At 38.6% G+C, this 19,420-nt stretch overlaps 1 protein-coding gene and 1 non-coding gene across 2 annotated transcripts in view; both read left to right on the top strand.

Annotated features, from left to right (window-relative positions):
• The first annotated feature begins 654 nt into the window (after positions 1-654).
• On the top strand, positions 655-756 carry LOC115899749. The gene has a single exon (XR_004059360.1). It is a non-coding gene; the product is annotated as a U6 spliceosomal RNA (small nuclear RNA).
• An 827-nt stretch (positions 757-1,583) lies between these two features.
• LOC115899663 (N-acetyltransferase ESCO2-like) overlaps positions 1,584-19,420 on the top strand; it is a 29,378-nt gene continuing 11,541 nt past the window's right edge. Inside the window, 10 exon segments of the mRNA XM_030937868.1 lie at positions 1,584-1,621; positions 2,500-2,568; positions 3,357-3,466; positions 3,469-3,563; positions 3,565-3,602; positions 3,604-4,162; positions 7,438-7,531; positions 11,498-11,555; positions 15,409-15,526; positions 16,358-16,489. Coding sequence (XP_030793728.1) covers positions 2,516-2,568; positions 3,357-3,466; positions 3,469-3,563; positions 3,565-3,602; positions 3,604-4,162; positions 7,438-7,531; positions 11,498-11,555; positions 15,409-15,526; positions 16,358-16,489 — 1,257 coding nt within the window. The 5' untranslated portion in view covers positions 1,584-1,621; positions 2,500-2,515.

Here is a 19,420-nt window from a genome sequence, read left to right as displayed (position 1 = left end):
GTTCTGGCTAAATCGAAGGCCTGCCATCCCAAACCTCTGAACCTCAGAGGTACTCCTGCTGTAAAGTAGGAATAATCATACTCATGTAAGGCTCCTGCAGCACTTAGTTTTGCCCTGATTATTTCTCTTGAGAAAGCACTTTTATCTGAGGAATGTGAGTCCTTTTAATTACTAGGTCTGGAGAGGTATTAAAATGAGACCCCATCATGTTCTACTATCTCCTTGAGCTATATATTCATCTCCTGAAACTACCTGCTTCTGCCACAAGTAGCTACCTACTAACCTACCACTGTCACACAAGACACTATGACCCACACCCTACAGCTTAACAATGTCTAGCCAATCGCTGATGCATGTAGTTTCTATAAATGAGAATGCTTGACAGTTGTGTATCAGCCCACTTCCTGTCCCTTTTTTCGTCTTTAAAAACCTGCTTGTAGCAAAGGCCGGACAGAGCTCATATCCAAAGCTACTGGTGGAGGGTGGGGGTCGGGGGGGGTGGAATCTTCTGGGCAGCTGTCTCGCTTTAACTCAAGCAAACTCAACATTCTTATTTTTTTGCCTCAGCCTTTCCTTTTAAACTGATACTCTTAAATCACTCTCACTGACTTCATTCTATGACATTGAGGGCATCACTTAAGGAAATTTATTTACGTGCTCGCTTTGACAGCATGTATACTAAAATTGGAATAATACGGAGAACATTAACATGGCCCCTGCTCAAGGATGACATGCAAATTTGTGAAAATTAAATTTGAAAAATAAACATAAAACCCTAAACTTATTTGAAACTAAAAATGTGCCAGAAACACTGTACCAGGAGCTAGTGACACAAAGATAGTAACAATAGCTAACAATAACCGTTTTAGGAACTTTCTGGTTTTCCAAGTAAAAATTTAGCTCTGTTCTGTAAATAGCAATTGTTTTGGGGTCTCAGTTGTATTACTTGTAAAATGGGAATGGCAATAGATATTAATACCTTATGGATTGTGGTGAGAAGTAAAAGAAACAAAACATGTAAATCATCTGGCACATAGCAGGTGTTAAGTTTTTATTTTAATTTTAAAAATAAAATAGTGAATAGAAACCTAAAGTTACTGATTTAAAAAGTGAAACTAGCTTCAAATGTGAAAAATAAGTGCATTCAGAATCTTGGAGAGGCCTTTATTATTTATTTATTTTTATTATTTATTTTATTTATTTATTTTCGAGACGGAGTCTTGCTCTGTCGCCACGTTGGAGAGGCCATTTTAAAAAAATTTCTTACCCCAAGTGACCCCAGAATGTACATCGACGTCAACCGGGCCGAGAACTACAATTCCCAGAATGCACCTAAACAAGGCACCGGGAACGGAGCCCGGCGTTGCTGCAGGGAATTGTGGGTGGCGTGGTTTCCCTCAGAGCTTTTCACCTCACCAGGGCGCGAGAATCTTGGAAACAGCCACCAGGGTGGGCGGGGTAAGGGCTGGTGCTCCACCAATCACCGAGCCAGTCCCTGGAAGCGTTGAGCCGTGGCCAATCGGAACGCAGCGGTCTTCCTCCTAGCCTGGCGCGCGATAATTTGAAGACGCTCACGGCAGCTGGCTGGGCTGAGGAGAGTTTGCTGGGTTCTGAGGCGCAGGTAACCTCTGAAGTAGGCCGAGGCAGAGCTGTGGAAGGCTGAGGCGAGGGGGAGACCTTGTGGGACGTGGGACGAATGTCACAGGAAAAGAGCTTTTGCTTGGCGCTCGGCAGGTCCGCGACCCCGAGACCGAAGAAGCCACTATTCTCACCCGTTCCACGCTCACAGGCGCCGGGGTTTCCATCTTCCCGACGTCGGCGTTTCCTTGTTTTGGGTTTAGGGTTTGTTTGTTTCCCTGACCGGGTTCAGGGTTGGGACGCTTTCCTCTCCTACCTTTCCTCGCTTAGCCGCAGAGGGGCCATTCCTTAAGCCGCAGCTCGACCTGAATTCCCGAGACCCTGGCATTTCAGTTCATTTATTAATGGCTTTGAAATAACGCTTGTGTGCTGCTTTGGGGAGAATTTCCCTGATGCCAGGGAAGGGGAAGGAAATGAACTCTGACGAGCCACATAGCCGCCTGCTCGTGCATTCTTGCATTTGTTTTCAGCAGCCTCACGACTTTAAGAGATTTTTATAAAAAGGGAAGCAAACGGCTTGCTCCAGGCTCCTCAGCTAGGAAAATGGCCTGAGGACTGTGCTTCACCCATTTCTTGCTGGGGCTCTGATGAAAAGTTACAAACGGCCTCTGCCTTCATGGAAGGCTGTTGAGATGGGGAAACAAGAAGAAAATGTCTTAAATGGACTATTAGGGAAATATAGTGTGCCTGGAAGCAGAACAAGCGCGTGTAACCCGGGGAGGGGTGGAAGGAGAGCAGTGGCGAGAAGGCCTCCCGGAAATAGGGTTTTAACTTGGTGTGAAATAGACTAATTAAAGGGGGTGTAATTTTGATAAGCGACTTTAATATTTTGATGAATGTGGTTATTGTCATTTCTTTTAGGAATTCAATAAAGAAAATGGCAGCTGTTACTCCAAGGAAGAGGAAACAGGATTCTTTGAACTGTGACAGGTGAAGCTCAGCCTACGAATAGAAACTCTCAGAAAAATCCACCTTGTCTCTCTTGTTCTCTCCTATTTTCTAAAATTTTTGTTCTTCCACTAGCCTACTCCTTGTGGCTACAGTGATAACCTGATAACCTATATTCTAATTCTAGCTAGGAAATACATTAAGTTTTCATAACGAATTATTTAGTCCTTTTCAAGGGAATCAAAGAAGGCTGTTTTTTTGGTTTTTGTTTTTTTCTTTGACATAGAAGCAGCCCATTGAAGAAAGCTATTTTCTATGGCTAAGAAATATACCAGATTGGCTATTACCCTTGTTCCTTTCTATTCCCCTACTATATTTACATAGTGTCTTGCATACAGTTGATGCTTGTCTGGAAAACAATTCTAGAAAGTTTGTGTACTCAGATATTAATTAGTCTACCTAGGAAAAGCCCCAGGGGGTCAGTTCATTACAGACAAATATTATAGGGGACTTACAGACAATAGAGCAAAATATATGAGCTATCATTTATATATGGCCAACACATAGAAATAGATTTTAAAAACACATGCGTATATGTCTAGCAAAGCTTCTTTGTGTATGGTATTTGTTTCATGAACATTGGGCTCTTTGGGAAGATATTTGAATGTTTTATTTGATAAAGACAATTTGAGAATCCTGTTAAACTAATAGAAAATTGTGTGTATGTTTGGGGGTACATGTATTAATATGACCTATAAGTAGAGCTTATTAGCAGTAGATTTATGTAAATTTTGACACAAAATAATCTTAATGGACTTTTTTTTTTATAGCCTTTTACACTTCACTGAAAATCTGTTTCCATCACCTAATAAAAAGCACTGTTTTAATCAAAACAGTGATAAAAATGAAGAAAACCTGCATTGCTCTCAACAAGGGCATTTTGTTTAAGTGCACTCAAAACAACTGAAATAAATAGACTGCCATCAGCAAATCAAGGCTCACAATTTAAATCTTCTGTGTCCACTGTATCTTTTTACAAACCAAAATAAGTGGTACCTCAATCCACTGGAGAGAAGCTAATAAAGAGAGTAGATCTACTTGTCTAAAAACTAATGATGAAGATATATCTTTTCCCATTGTGACAGAAAAAATGCAGGTAAAACCAGTCTGTTCCAAGAAGAACAACAAAAAACCACAGAAGAGTTTAACTGCTAAGTATCAACCAAGGTATAGACACGTCAAGCCTGTATCAAGGAATTCTAGAAATCCCAAGCAAAATCGAGTAATCTATAAGCCAATTATGGAGAAAGAAAATAATTGTCATTCAGCTGAAAATAATCCCAGTGCTCCTCGGGTTCTAAGCCAAAAAATAAAACCACAAGTTACACTCCAGAGTGGAGCAGCATTTTTTGTTAGTAGAAAAAAATCCTCTCTTAGAAAATGGTCCCTGGAAAATGAGCTGTCACGGGGACTCACCCAAAAGAATAAATCAGAAGTGATCGAAGATTCTGATGTAAAGACTGTCAGTGAAAAAAAAGCTTTTGAGACAAGGCAAGTGCCAAAGTGCTTGATCCTAGAAGAGAAATTGAACATTGGACTAAGTGCAAGCAGTAAAAATCAAGAGGAATTAATAAAGGTAAAGCTAAATATATCACTTTAAAAATGGCTATATAATAAAACTTTAGTATGACATAGCTGAATAAATTTTATTTTCTGGACTGCTTTTATAAAGCCAGATAGCAGTGTTTAGTTATGTAAGGAGTTTATTTATTTATTTATTTTGAGATGGGGTCTGTCTTTGTGACCCAGGCTGGAGAGCAGTGGCACAAATACTGCCCACTACAGCCTTAACCTCCTAGACTCAAGTAATCCTACCAAGTAGCTGGTACTATAGGTGCACACCACCTCACCTGGCTAATTCTTGCATTTTTTTGTAGAGGCTGGGATTTCACCATGTTGCCCAGGCTGGTCTCGCACTACTGGGCTACAGTGATCCACCTGCCTCACCCTCCCAAATTGCTGGGATTATGGGTGTGAACCAGTGCACCTGGCCCGGCCCCATTTTAAGTTCTCAATAGGTACATGTAGCTGGTGGCTACCATATTAGACCATGCTGGTCTAGAACTTCTATTGCTGATCTCCTGTCTATAACCTTCATCAGAAAAAAAGTTGGGTTCTGTGGGGCAGCTAGGGGCAGAAAGCCACTGAAGCAGCCTTAAGAAAGGTTGTCTCCCAGATCAGGGCTTCCATGTCTGTGGTGGCTTGTTTATATACATCACAACCCTTGTAGCTGGAGAAATGGTAGGCTTATGTGATACCCAGTACACTCAGGCTTATAGTCATGTCTTTCCTAACCCACCTCTCATCATTGCCTTCCTCACTCACTTCTCTCAAATTCAACCCCAGTTCATATCTCTTGTAATCACCTAAATTTCAAACCTCAGTGGCAAAGATTATAAACTGGTGGCCAGTAAACCAAATCTTGCCCATAAATGTTTTGCTTGGCCTACATAATTTTAAAATTGGAGCCAAAATTATATATACAAAATATATATATACAAGAAATTTCTGGTGTCTCATGAAATATTGAAAGCTGAGCCTTCATTTCTACATGGCAATAATCAGCTGAATATCAGGCTGAGTATCATACCATTTGACAAATACGGGCTCTTCATTTCTCTAAGTCAGTGTATATCTATTTAGATCAGTTTAGTTTTGATAATTTTACTTACTGCTGCCCTTGTAAGGCATTTAAGTTTTTAGTCCTCACTGTAAATATTTTTTTTTTCCTGTTTATCAGATATGGCCAAGTAGATTGTTAAATGCGATAGGCTCTTGCTGGCTAAGCCATGACAGTCTAATTTTACTAATTCATTTTCTGTTTATATCAACAAAACACTTCTGTGTCTTGGTAGGGATTTTGATTACAAGAGTAAGCTTTATCAAAATTTATTAAACTGTGCTTTATACCTATACATTTATATGAAAATTACGTTTTTTGAAAGTTTGGGGCATAACTCAAGCTAAAATTGTCTCAATCCAGTAAAACAAAGGAAGAATCTGCAGTTTCCCCATGCATCTCCTGATGATGATGATGATGATGATTTGGTACAGCCTGGTGGTGTACCAAATGAATGGTGACCTGATGAGTTCTCTGTAAGCAGTGTAACAGAATTCTGTAATTCTCTTTTCTGTCTTATTTTCATTTTCTTAGCTTCACTTGACGGGTTTGGTATTGAGTTAGTTTTCAGTAGTTTGGGAGGTTGGGCTTTTGTCATTTTAAATTTGTGGAAAGGGGCTATGCTCTCTCAGGATACTGATAAATACCCATGTCTAGAATTCACCTCTCCTAGCTAAGGGCGAATCTGATTTTCTGTTTTTTTATTTTTATTTTTATTTTATTTTATTTTTTGAGACAGAGTCTTGCTCTGTCACCCAGGCTGGAGTGCTGTGGCCGGATCTCAGCTCACTGCAAGCTCACCCTCCCAGGTTCACGCCATTCTCCTGCCTCAGCCACCCGAGTAGCTGGGACTACAGGTGCGCGCCACCACACCCGGCTAGTTTTTTGTATTTTTTAGTAGAGACGGGGTTTCACTGTGTTAGCCAGGATGGTCTCAATCTCCTGACTTCGTGATCTGCCCGTCTCGGCCTCCCAAAGTGCTGGGATTATGGGCTTGAGCCACCGTGCCTGGCCTGTTTTTTTATTTTGAGACGGCTCACTGCAACATGTGCCTCCCGGGTTCAAGCAATTCTTCACCTCAGCCTGCCAAGTAGCTGGGATTACAGGCACCTGCCTACATGCCTGGCTAATTTTTGTATTTTTAGTAGAGATGGGGTTTCACCCTCTCGGCCAGGCTGGTCTTGAACTCCTGACTTCGTGATCCACCTGCCTTGGTCTCCCAAAGTGCTGAGATTACAGGTGTGAGCCACCATGCCCGGCTGGTGAATCTGATTTTCATGAGGATGCCCTTTCCCCAACTCATGGAGCCCTGAAAAGTGTTAAACTGATGGGTTATCCCACCTCTGCTGGGATATTATGGTTTTGAGTAGTAGAAGTTGTACTTTAACCAAGAGGTTTTTCCTTTTTCCCCAAGCCGTATATTCCCTATATTCCCTAGTAATTCCCAAATTAGTATGAGGGAGATCTGTCAGGATTTTTTCTACTTTGCGTTTCCCACATTCCTGCTACTCTCCAGTGACTCTAGAAAGTTATTCTTTCCTTAGCTGCTCATTTTAAAAGTTCATGGCAAAAAGTTGTCCGTTTCCAGTTTGGTGGCTGCTGGGGAAATTTTTGCCATTTTTACTGACTTTTTTGTGCATTTCATTATGGAAGTGATGGTCTGTAATAATTCTGCCGTCTCTATCAGGAAGTATAACACGTTTTTGAGAGGATGACATTACAACATGTGTACTCTGGCTTTTTTTCTTTTGAGATGGAGTCTTGCTCTGTCGCCAGGCTGGAGTGCAGTGGCATGATCTTGGCTCGTTGCAACCTCCGCCTCCTGGGTTCAAGCGATTCTCCTGCCTCAGCCTACCAAGTAGCTGGGACTACAGGTGTGTGCCACCAAGCCCAGCTAATTTTTGTATTTTTAGTAGAGACGGTTTCACTGTGTTAGCCAGGATGGTCTCAATCCCTTGACCTCGTGATCCACCCACCTCGGTCTCCCAAAGTGCTGGGATTACAGGCATGAGCCACCGCATCCTGCCATACTCTGGCTTTTAAAAGATAATGTACATGTGGTGAATACAGGGGAAGTTTTCCTAAAAATAGTTTGACGATTGAAAATCACATTATGAAATGTAATTCATAATAAACCAAATATTTTGTTTTAGAAATAGATCTGGGATTCATTCACTAGAAAACAGTTAAAAATTAGATTTGTTCCTTTTTTTTTTTTAACCTATTTTCAGGATTCATCAGATGACAGAGTTTCGTCAAAGGAACATAAAGTTGATAAAAATGAGAATTTTCCTTCAGAGGATTCTCTTGGTGAGAATAAGACAAGTAAGAGAAAACTAGCATGAATTTAACTACTTAATGCTTTATTACATATGTTATATAATAATAATTCTTATAATAATTTTTGGATCTTTCTTTCTTCAGTAGTGTGCCTGTAGTTAGTATCTTGGTTTTTATCTCTGTGACACTGTTTTCTGTAGTAAAGCAGTGCATTGCATTTTGAAAAACAAGAAACAAGATCCTAGGTTAAAATTGTAGACAAAATATTAGGCTTAATTGGTCTATGGCTGTGGCCAAGTTACTTAAGCTCTCTAGAGTTGAGTGTTCTCGTTAAAAAATCATACCTACTCTATCTTTCACCCAAAACAATGTAAGTTAAACTATTATGTGTATTTGTGATCAAAGCCCAGTTGTGAGCAGAACTTACCAAGTCTTATAAATGACACTGAAATTAAGCATCAGGAACCATGAGATTTTTGTCTAGGTTTACTGCTAATTAGCTGTATGATCTAGGAAGAGATCTCTAAAGAGTTAAAGTTAATATTTAAATTCCTGTCAGTTCTGAAATCCTATTCCTAATTTATGCTGTCAGTGTTCAATTAAATAGCTTACTAAATTATGAATACATAAAGCTGTTTATGATTCTGAGATGTGATGCTAATAACTAATATTTACTGAGTGCTGAATATATATCAGGCAGTGCTAAGTATTTAGTATACGTTATGTTTTTCATAGATTGTGCTCAAAGCACTGGTACAATAGAACATACAACAGAAAAACAATGCCATCTACTTACAATAGTTATAAATTTTTCTTTTGAAATATATTTTACCATCCTGGTGAACACGGTGAAACCCTGTCTGTACTAAAAATACAAAAAAATTAGCTGGGCGTGGTGGCGGGTGCCTGTAGTCCCAGCTACTCGGGAGGCTGAGGCAGGAGAATGGCGTGAACCCGGGAGGCAGAGCTTGCAGTGAGCGAAGATCGCGCCACTGCACTCCAGCCTGGGTGACAGAGCGAGACTCCGTCTCAAAAAAAATAAGATATATTTTAGTACATTGTCTAAGTCAATTTAAAGAAAAATAGTGAATAAAAATGATACAATGGTATAAGGATATGGCAGAAATCATGAAAGTTATATAAAAAGACCAAAAGTTTATTACTTAATAACTACAGTGTATCATTTAATTCTCCCAACTACTGTAGGTCCTGATATGCCCATTTATAGATGAGGAAATGGACTTGGGTTAAGTAACTTACCCATAGCAGCTCAGACTGTCACCTGCCTTGGTCTTATTTCTAGAGGAAGAGCTCTAATTATTTTTCAGTGCAAAGTTAAAGTTTGTTTTTTTAGCTCACTCTCAACTTACTATTTTCCTCAAATCAGTCGCTGTTTTAACTTTGGTCTTTTCTTTTAATAGACTGTTTATTTTGCCATAATTTTAGATTTACAGAAAAGTTAAAGTACAGAGAATAGCAGTGTATCTCTTACCCTGTTACCTCAATTCTTAACATCTTATGTTATAATACCTTTGTCAAAACTAAGAAACTGGTATTGGTATATAATTTTTTTTTTTTTTTTTTTTTTTTTGAGATGGAGTTTTGCTGTGTTGCTCAGGCTGGAGTGCAGTGGCACCATCTCGGCTCACTGCAGCCTCTGCCTCCAGGGTTCAAGCATTTCTCCCGCCTCAGCCTCCCAAGTAGCTGGGACTACAGAGCATCTACCACCATGCCCGGCTAATTTTTGTTAAGATGGGGTTTCACCATGTTGGCCATGCTGGTTTCAAACTCCTGACCTCAAGTAATCCACCCGCCTCAGCCTCCCAGAGGGCTGGGATTATAGGCATGAGCCACTGTGCCTGGCCATAAACACTAGACTTTATTTGGAGTTTACCAAGTATTGGTAGTAGTATATTACTGTTAACTAAACTTTATTTGGAATCTTCTATTAATGTTTTCTTTCTGTCCCAGTATCCAATCCAAGGTACTGTATTATGTTTAAATGTAATGTGTTTTTAGTCTTGTCTGTGACATTTCTGTCTTATTTCTTTGTTTGCATATTGCCAACTGGACGTTGATATCTCCAACTCTAATCTAGTACTCCAGGATTTATTCTATCCTTTTTTCATCTGTAACTTCCCTCTCAGACAGTGAGGAACTTAGTTCCTACTATTCACTATTCACCTACTTACTTGTTCTGTCCCAGTAAACATGTAAAACAGTTTCGTAATTGTTAATTCATACCCCTGTGAGAAATATATTAACCAATTAGAGTGCAATTTTTTTTTTCTCTTTGAGACAGAGTCTCACTCTGTCACCCAGGCTGTAGTGCAATGGCGCAATCTCAGCTCACTGCAACCTCTGCCTCTAGGGTTCTAGCAATTCTCCTACCTCAGCCTCCCGAGTACCTGGCATTACAGGTGTCTACCACCATGCCCGGCTAATTTTTTTGTATTTTTAGTAGAGATGGAGTTTCGCCATGTTGGGCAGGCTGGTCTCGAACTCCTGACTTCAAGTGATCCACCTGCCTCGGCCTCCCTTACCTTTCATCTCATTGTTCATGTTGAGGTTGAGATGAATCATATCTAATTCAGTCTCTTTTTCTATATGTAATTATTGCCGAAGTAAGCTTTTGTGGAATCCTGTATCAACTCATGCCATTCTTTTCTAAATGTGGTATCTTTTCAATTTTTTCCCTTTGTGGAATTCCATATATAGTTAAATAATATATATATTAAATAATATACATATTTTCTAGGATTATAGGCGTGAGCCACTGCACTCGGCCTAGAGTGCAATTTTAAGTAGTGTCTTTTTGTCTTTATCCTTATAACTTCTAGTTAAAACACCATTTGCTGAAGTTACTTAGGCCAGCTTCTCTTTTTCCCCCACCTCCTTTGGTGTCGTTATGCTGTACAGTTCTAATATAGTTAGGTTCATTTCTCACAGTATGCATTCCATCTTAGGCTACCTCAATAGCCTGGTTGATATTTATACATATTTTTTCCTCATTTGATATACATTGAAGTTCATTCTTTGTGATTTTTACAGTTCTGTGGGTTTTATCAAATGTATAGAATTATGTATTAGCCATTACAGTACCATACAGAACAGTTCCTTCACCCTAAAATTTCCCTATGGCTACATTTTGTTGTTACTGTCCTTCCCCGCAGTCCCGTGGCAACCATTAATCTGCTTTTTATTTCTATAGTTTTACCTTTTCCAGGAAAAACATTATACATATGTATCCTTTGGGGTCTGGCTTATTTCACTTAGTAATACATTTAAGGTTCATCCATGTTGTTGGATATATCAGTAGTAATTCCCATTTATCACTGAACTGTTGGCATACCATAAGAATTCTTTATATATTCTGGATACAAGTTTTTGATCAGATATGTGATTGCAAATATTTTCTCCCCTCAATCTGTGGCTTGTCTTTTCATTCTCTATTTTTGTAGAGCAAAATTTTTAAATTTGGTAGTCTAAATTAATTTTTTATAAATGTATTATGCTTTTGGTGTTGTGTGTAAAAACTTATTACCCAATCCAAGTTCATGAAGATTTTTCCCTAATATTTTTTCTAGAAGTTTTCTAGTTTTATGTTTTTACTTTATTATTAATTTTTTTGTAGAAACACAGTCTCGCTAAGTTGCCCAGACTTGTCTTGAACTCCTGGCCTTAGGCGATCCTCCCGTTTTTGGTCTCCTAAAGTGTTGGGATTACAGGCATGAGCCACCATGCCTGATCATAGTTTTACATTTAGATCTGTGATCCATTTGAGTTAAGTTTACATAAGGTTTGAATAGGTGTAATTTTTTTTGCATGTGGACGTTTAATTGGTCCAGCACCATTTGTTGAGGACTGTTTTTCCTCCATGGGATTACCTTTGCCTCTTTGTTAAATCTCGATCTTGAGTAGTATTTTGTCTTAATTAACCTTTGAAATCTTATGAATTAAAGCTTTGATTTTATTTGGTAATACACATTATCACAATTTTTCCCCTACCAGTTTCTCCTAAGTCCACTGTCTATCCAATCTTCAGTGCATCTTCAGTCAATTCAAAAAGGTGAGAATTGTTACTGTTTTAAAGTTCAAGCCTTATGAATTACACAGGTCCTCTGGGTCTCTTTTTCAGTCTCGTGCTACTTAATTTGGGGAGTTTTTTTTTCTTCCTCACTAAGGGGAATAGGAGAATAATATTGAGAATAGGGTGATGAAATCAGTCCCTCATGGAAACATAAGAACTTAAGAGTTGAGAGATGGAAAAGCTCTTTATATGCTTGAGTAAGAGTAATTGCTAACATATAATACCTTACCCGTAATAAGTAGCTTTTGTATCTATTATCTTAATTTTCACAACAAATTTGAAGGTAGATACTATTATTCTATTTTTAGCCTAAAAAACTGTTAGTAGTTTAGCTACAGTTGCACAGCTATTAGATGCCAGGACCAGGACTAGAATCTATATCTGAACCAAATGCCCATTGGGTTATATTGCCTTCCCTGGGTGATAGTATAGTAGCTACAATTTAATAAGCATTCACAACTTCATGATGTAGGTACCATTGTTACCCCATTTTGTAGATGAGAAAGCTGGCTGGAGGAGTAAGTAACTTGCAGCAGCTTAATGTTATCATAAAGTGTAGCTGAAGCTACCAATATCGTATTCAAAACTAAAGACTGCAATGGGGGAGGCACGGATGGATAGGGAGCATGATAGGCAGCACAGCTCTGAAAAAGTAGTTTCTTATAGTCTAAACATCTTCCTAAGTAGCTTTGATCCTTCTCTCTCCATTTGATTATAAATAACTCCAGATATTAACTAAGGAACTTCCTGGCTACATTTTCCTTACTCTCAGAGCACCTCACCTTAAATTGCCTCAGTGACTAGGTTGAGTGGGCAGCTTTTCCTCTTCAAAAGTTTGTTTCTAGTTTTTCTCACCTTTCCCATTTTTCACCTGTGTTGTCATCTTTCATGACCGTTTATTGAAGATGGGAGCTGTCTTAGTTCATTTTGTGTTGCTATCACAGAATACCATGGACTAGGTAATTTATAATGGACAGAAATTTATTTGGCTCACAGTTCTGGAGGCTGAGAAGTCCAAGATCAAGCAGCCACATCTGGTGGGTGCCTTCTTGCTGCATGATCCCATGGCAGAAGGCAGAACAAGAGAGCTTGGCTTGCAGCCTCACGTCCTTCAATAATCAACATTAATTCATTCATGAAGGTGGAGCCATCATGAGCTAAACACCTCTTATTAGGCCCCACCTCCCAGAACTGTTGCACTGGAGATTAAATTTTCACACATAAATTTTGGGGGACATGCTCAAACCATAGCAGAAGCCTACCACAATTAACTGATAAAAGTGTATACTAATTTAGTCTAGTATAAAGAGACAGGCCAGGGTCTGTGGTTCACGCCTGTAATCCCAGCACTTTGGGAGGCCGAGGTGGGTGGATCACCTGAGATCAGGAGTTTGAGACTAGGCCAACATGGTGAAACCCCATCTTTACTAAAAATACAGAAATTAGCTGGGAATGATGGGGCATGCCTATAATCCCAGCTATTCAGGAAGCTGAGACAGGAGACTAGCTTGAACCCAGGAGGTGGAGGTTGCAGTGAGCCAAGATCACGCCACTGCACTCCAGCTTGGGCGACAGAGCAAGACTCTGTCTCAAAAAAAAAAAAAAAAAAAAAAAAGACAGTGGGATACTATTTGTTAAATAATATGATATTGCTCTTTTTGTAGACTCCAAAATGTCAGTTATCAGCAATTTGAGATTTAATCTGTTACTTCAGATAGATTACAGATTCTCAAAGTGCTTAGTCTCACATTTGTTTTTTGGTTTTTAAAATTCATTCAATGAACATTTAGAGAGTATCACATGCTATTGAGCTATACTGAGTTCTAGAGATGTGAAGATAATTAACGTGGTCTACTATCGAGGTTATGGTTAGAGGAGGGTAGACATTTAAACAAGTATAGTATAGTGTTAAACAATTGCTAAAATGGAAGCAAAGAGGTGGCTATCACGCATGCAGGGTCAGGGAGAGCTGAGTTAGCAAAGTCTGCATAAGGTGAAAAGGGTCAGTAACTTGGACAAGTGTTTTTTCATACTGTAGGTAGCAGCCCATTAGTAGTTCGTCAGACCAGTTTAGGGTGTCATATCTTGTGACAGTTACTATGGGACTGAACGAAGGTGGACGAACACAGAAATGAAGACAAAGACAAAAGGATCTTTTTAAAGAAGGGGTTGGGAGCTTCTTGCTTCTAGTGAGCAAGGGCCCTGAGCTTCTACAGCCTTTCATATTTATTGGATAGAAACAGCAGGGAGGAGGAGGTAAAGGTCAGCTGCATGATTTATCACAGGTTCACATGATTGTTAACAAGCTTCAAATGTGCCTGTAGATAATGGCAAGAAACACTGTGCCTGGGCATGACTGCCCTCAGCATTCCTTCTGGGTGGCAGACGCAGTTGGTCAGTTTGCCAGCAACCTGCATTCATGAGAACAGTTTGCTGTTTGCTCATATGGCCTCCAGTGGTATACTGAATTGGTCACAACGCTCATTCTTTGGGCCTCCAACAATAGCATTTATTTTTAGTGGAATAGTGTATCTCTCACACAGCAAGTATATTTAGTGAAACTTTGGTTTTATGTCTGTACTAGTCATGTGAAATGTATTTCTTAGCATAGCTTTGTCAAGTCAATTTGAAAACTACTTATCAGACAAATGGTAACAAGACGGCTTGACTTAGCTTAATGCAGTAGAGCTAATGCTCCACTTTTTTTTTTTCTACTTTATCAGGTTTTTTTTTTTCCCTTGTTTGAACCTCTTTGGGCACTAGGGTTTTGGTTTTTTTTTTTCCTTATTTACTTATACTCTTTAGGGATTTCTACTCCTTTGGTCCCTGGAAAACCAAGGTCCTTTCATTACAAGGCAAGGGTTACAAACTCAGTACCTACAGAACCAGCAGGCTGGGTGGAGACTAGGGCCAGCTGAAGAATTGCCCACTTAAAAGGGGTTGTGCTATTCCAAGTTCGAACTTGTAGATTCTTTGATGGAATAGAGGTTTAGTGATCTTACAGTGTCTCTTTTAATATTGGAAATACACATTTTTAAGTGAAATCTCTAAATTTTAAAATATTGGAGGCTAATCCAAAGTTTTAAATAACATATGGGTCAACCAAAACATATCTGCTAGCTAGATTTGGCCTGAGGGGCTCCGGTTTGCAACCTCTGTAAGTCAATCTCAGCATTCTTTCCTAATAGGTAAAGGTTGTCTCAACTACATCTATCCAGCCTAAATTTTTTTTTTCCTTAAGAATTTCAGAGTAGTGAGATGCTGCTTTTGGTATAAGGAAAAGCAAATTTAGTAGCTTCATTGCCCAGGTAAAACGTTGCTGGGTCATAATATGATGGTGACTCTGATTTCCTGTGGATCTGTGAAGTTCAGTATTATACTTATTTCCTCCAGTACCTCAGGAATTTCTTTATAACTGTATAGGTAAATATTGTCCTAAGATTTGATAAAGCAAAAAAATCTTTTTTTAAAGGGTGAAGTCAATTTCCAAAGTGTGCATCTGTGTGCATTTGATATTGTAGAAGAAAGTCCCTGGGACTTGGAGTCAGAGGACCAGGATTTGAGTGTTAATGCTGCCCTTTACTAGTTACTTTACCTTGAGTAAATTACTGACCCTCTCTGAGTGGGCCTCAGATTTCTCATTATTCCTGTCCCTATTATCTCATCAAGTTAATGTCAGAAAGCACTAAAAATTGCAAGGTACTCTGTTAAATGTCTGCTTTATTTCCCTTGTAATTCCTCAAAAATTATAAATTTATATATTTATCAACTTATATATCAAATTATGATATTTATCAAATTTATATGATATTAATCAACTTTCTGTGTCAAGATCTTTAGGTGAAGAACAGCTTTCTGTGGGATCTATCAACTTCTTGAAACAGACCAATATCCAGAAAAATGCTAATGCCAGAGATACAAGTAAAAAAACAAAAGACCAGCTCATCATTGTGAGTAAATTCAAAACAAAGCTTCTCCTATCTAGCCCTTTACAGAAAAACTCCTGTATTAGACAGTTCAGAACTTGGTATTTTCAATGGCATTAAGCAATGTTTTATGTGACAGAATGGGAGTTATAGGTGGTGACACTGAATATTCTTGAATTTTTCTGTGCTTTTCCTGCACTTTATTTTTTGTCAATTCTTGAGTCAAATAATTTTGATATTCTTTAAGAATAATTTAATATTCTTAGCCACTTAAGGAAAAATATTGTATAATATAGAAGTCCTAAAATTTTTGCTGTTTTTGAAATAAGGCTTTTTCAGGTCTTTAAGAGTTTCATTAAAAAGTTCTGTTGTTCGTTTTAGCTATAATTTCCACAATTTAGTCTTATTGCTTCTTAGAACCATGGGTCTAGTAAAGAATCTTGTAAAAATAAAAGAATCTTTGGTTTTTATAGTGTCCATTCAAATAAACAATTCTCTTCCATCGATTTATTGCATTTTCAGATCTCTTCTCCCCCACCGCCCCAGCCAAAGAGATGGAGTCTCACCATGTTGCCCAGGCTGGTCACTAACTCCTTGGCTCAAGTGATCCACCCACCTCAGCCTCCCAAAGTGCTGGGATTATAGGCATGAGCCACTGTGCCCGGCCTGATGTCATTTCATTTTGTTTTGGGGGAGGGAAGGAGGATATAGTAACCAGACTTTCATTTAGTTTTTCTCTTGTGTCAGCAGAAAAAAAAAAATTAGGTGAAATTTGAATGAATGGTTATAGGAACTTAATTTAGAGCTATTTGTGCTATATTTAAATGGGCTTCTTTTTATACCCCCCAATTATAGGATGCTGGTCAGAAACATTTTGGGGCTACTATGTGCAAGTCTTGTGGTATGATATATACTGCTTCCAACCCTGAAGATGAAATGCAACATGTACAGCATCACCACAGGTTTCTGGAAGGAATCAAATATGTGGTGAGCCAAAAGATAGTCTTTCAGTTTGTTCTAGAAGTAAAACTGCTTTAAAAGAGGCATTTCTTTTCCACCACCTAGCCTGAAAAGTTAACTTTTAATGATGATGTTTCAAGCTTACCTTCTCAATATAGGATAAATATTTTGTAAACACTGCATTCTGAGCAGAGCTGAACAGTCAAGATATACAAAATTCAAAGACCTGAAGAGATACCCTCTTCCCACTATAGTGTTATCTTTATGGATAGCCTTAGAAAAAATAACCTTTCCATGACTTCTCCAGGTTTTTTCTGAGAGGAAAGGTCCCACCCATTCATTAAATACCTTTCAAGTCCCAACACATCCTATCATTGGCCCTACCTTTATGATTGTACCTGCTACTCATTCCTTTTCCCCTATTTTTATTGCCATAGTTAATACGTTCACAATGTTTTTAGCCTGTTTATTGAAACAGCTTGCTTTCTGGGTTCCCATAGTGCTACCAGAAATAATGTTTTAAAACATAAGTCTAGGCTGGGCGCGGTGACTCACTCCTGTAATCCCAGCATTTTGGGAGGCCAAGGTGGGTGGATCACCTGAGGTCAGGAGTTTGAGACCAGCCTGCCCAACATGGCGAAACCCCGTCTCTACTAAAAATACAAAAAATTAGCCAGGCATGGTGGCAGCCACCTGTTTATCCCAGCTACTCAGGAGACTGAGGCAGGAGAATCGCTTGAACCCAGGAGACAGAGGTTGCGGTGAGCCGAGATTGCGCCATTGCACTCTAGCCTGGGTGACAAGAGCTAAACTCCATCTCAAAAAAAAAAAGCCACAAATAAAACATAAGTCTAGTATGATTCTACATACTTCTCAAAAGAAAAAGTTCCCACCAGCAGTTTGGTGCTCTTTAATCTGGCCCCAACCTTTTCTATATATATGCATATAAAATATATACAAAAGAGAAAGTGTATGTGTGTATAATGTAAATTCTTGCCCTCTCTGATATCTCTACATCAGCCAGAAAGTTCTAAAACATAGGTTCTGACATTGTCTGCTTCACACTTGACAGCTTTCTGTTGCACTAGGAATAAAACCGAGACTCCTTACCTTGGCCAGCAGATCTCTTCATATCTGGCCCCTGCTCACCTTGTCGCATGACACAGTCCCTCTCCAGCTCTAAGCTCCTGCCACTGGAATAAGCCACATCTCTGATGAAGCCAGACTATACTATATTGGATTTCTTTCTTTAATTTATGGAAACATACTGGGCGTGTTATCTTTTATATATTTTGTATGTTAGTCCTGTGTTACAAATACATTCTCCCTGTCCCTTTTTTTAAGGTTTGAATTTATATTTTTGATATAGTAATACTTTCACATGATTCGAAATTCACAGAATGCAAAAGTATATCCAGTGAAGTGTTTCTCCGTACCCCTTCCAGAAACCTTGTTCCTCTATCTATAGGCATCCAGCATTCACAGGTTCATCTATATATCTTTCAGAGATATTTTCTGCATATACAAGCAAATACCATTACTTGGATTTTTTTTAACCTTTTTATGGTGTATATTGCTACAAAGAAAACAAAATTTTTATTTAGCTAATTTGTGACCTTTGGTTTCTTAAGTCAGGAACATCATCTCAGTCCCAAAATTAGTAAGAAGTTTTTCCTATATTTAAAAAAATGTATAGCTATAAATTTTATATTTAGACCTTTAATCCACTGGAAGTTTTTCAAGACATAGTGTCCGAGATGGATCTTAAGTTGATATTCTTCCTAAAGGACTGCAAAGTGTGCCAACATTACTGTTTGACTGGTTTATCTTCCACACTGATTAGCAATGCCACCTTTAATGCATACCAAATTCCCACATATAAATGGGCTTGTTATTGGACACTTCTGCACCATCCATTATTTCCTATGCCAGTGCCATACTTTTACAAACGTAGCTCCATACTGTATTTGGATGTATGGTTAAGTTCCCTTTCATCCTTCTCTGTAAAAAATGTCTTGACTTTTTCTGCACATTTACTCTTTCAAATTAAAAAAGGAGCCTATCATGTTCCCCCCAAATAAAAAATCTATTCTAATTTTTATTGAAAGTAGTCAAACTAATGCCATTTATTTCTAGGGAAAAAAAATCTTAGTATAACTTAGAAACTTAGTATAGTACATACTATAATATAAACTTAGTATATACTATAATATAAACCTAGTGTATACTTAGAAACTTAGTATACCTCTGATTGATTCATATCTTTGATGTCTTTCAGGAACATTTTATAGTTTTGTCAATATGGATCTTACTAAATTTATTTCTAATATTTCAACCTCATTTTTTCCAGTCAGTCAGTTACACCACATTTTTTTTTTTGCCATTCTCTACACCTTTGCTTATTCAGTTAGTTGCCTTAGCCTGAAGGCAAGTTAACCGCCTTCCCCATTATGCTCATTGACATCTTACCAAGGTTTTTAAACCCTTTTCAAGTACCATAATACTTCAGTATCATTCAAACACTAGGGCCACATGCCAAAGCACTATGCTGGGGATTGAGATTAAAATAGTTGTAAGACTGTGCCCTTCCGTGGTCTTGTTAAACATAAGGGACAAACATATAAGGACTTTTATTTAGCCTTTTCTTGGAATTTGGCTTATTCTTCTACCCCTCCCCTACCTGCCCTCTAGTCTCAAACTCCTGACCTCAAGTGATCCACCCGCCTCAGCCCTCCCAAAGTGCTAGGATTACAGGTGTGAGCCACCGCACCACTACCTCTTTACCTTGTTTTATAATCATATGCATGTCTCCAGATAGGATATAAGCTTGTTGAGGCCAGGTACCTGTTTTAGGCATCTTTTATTTCTCTTCCCACATTACTTTTAGTTGGATTTCATCTTTTTTAAATATCTGTTACTGTTTAGCCTTTTGTCTTCTGCACATCAAATTATTTAATG

Source organism: Rhinopithecus roxellana, chromosome 9 (genome assembly GCF_007565055.1).
Source record: "Rhinopithecus roxellana isolate Shanxi Qingling chromosome 9, ASM756505v1, whole genome shotgun sequence".
Classification (NCBI taxonomy): domain Eukaryota; kingdom Metazoa; phylum Chordata; class Mammalia; order Primates; family Cercopithecidae; genus Rhinopithecus; species Rhinopithecus roxellana.
This window is presented reverse-complemented; position numbering and strand designations above follow the sequence as displayed.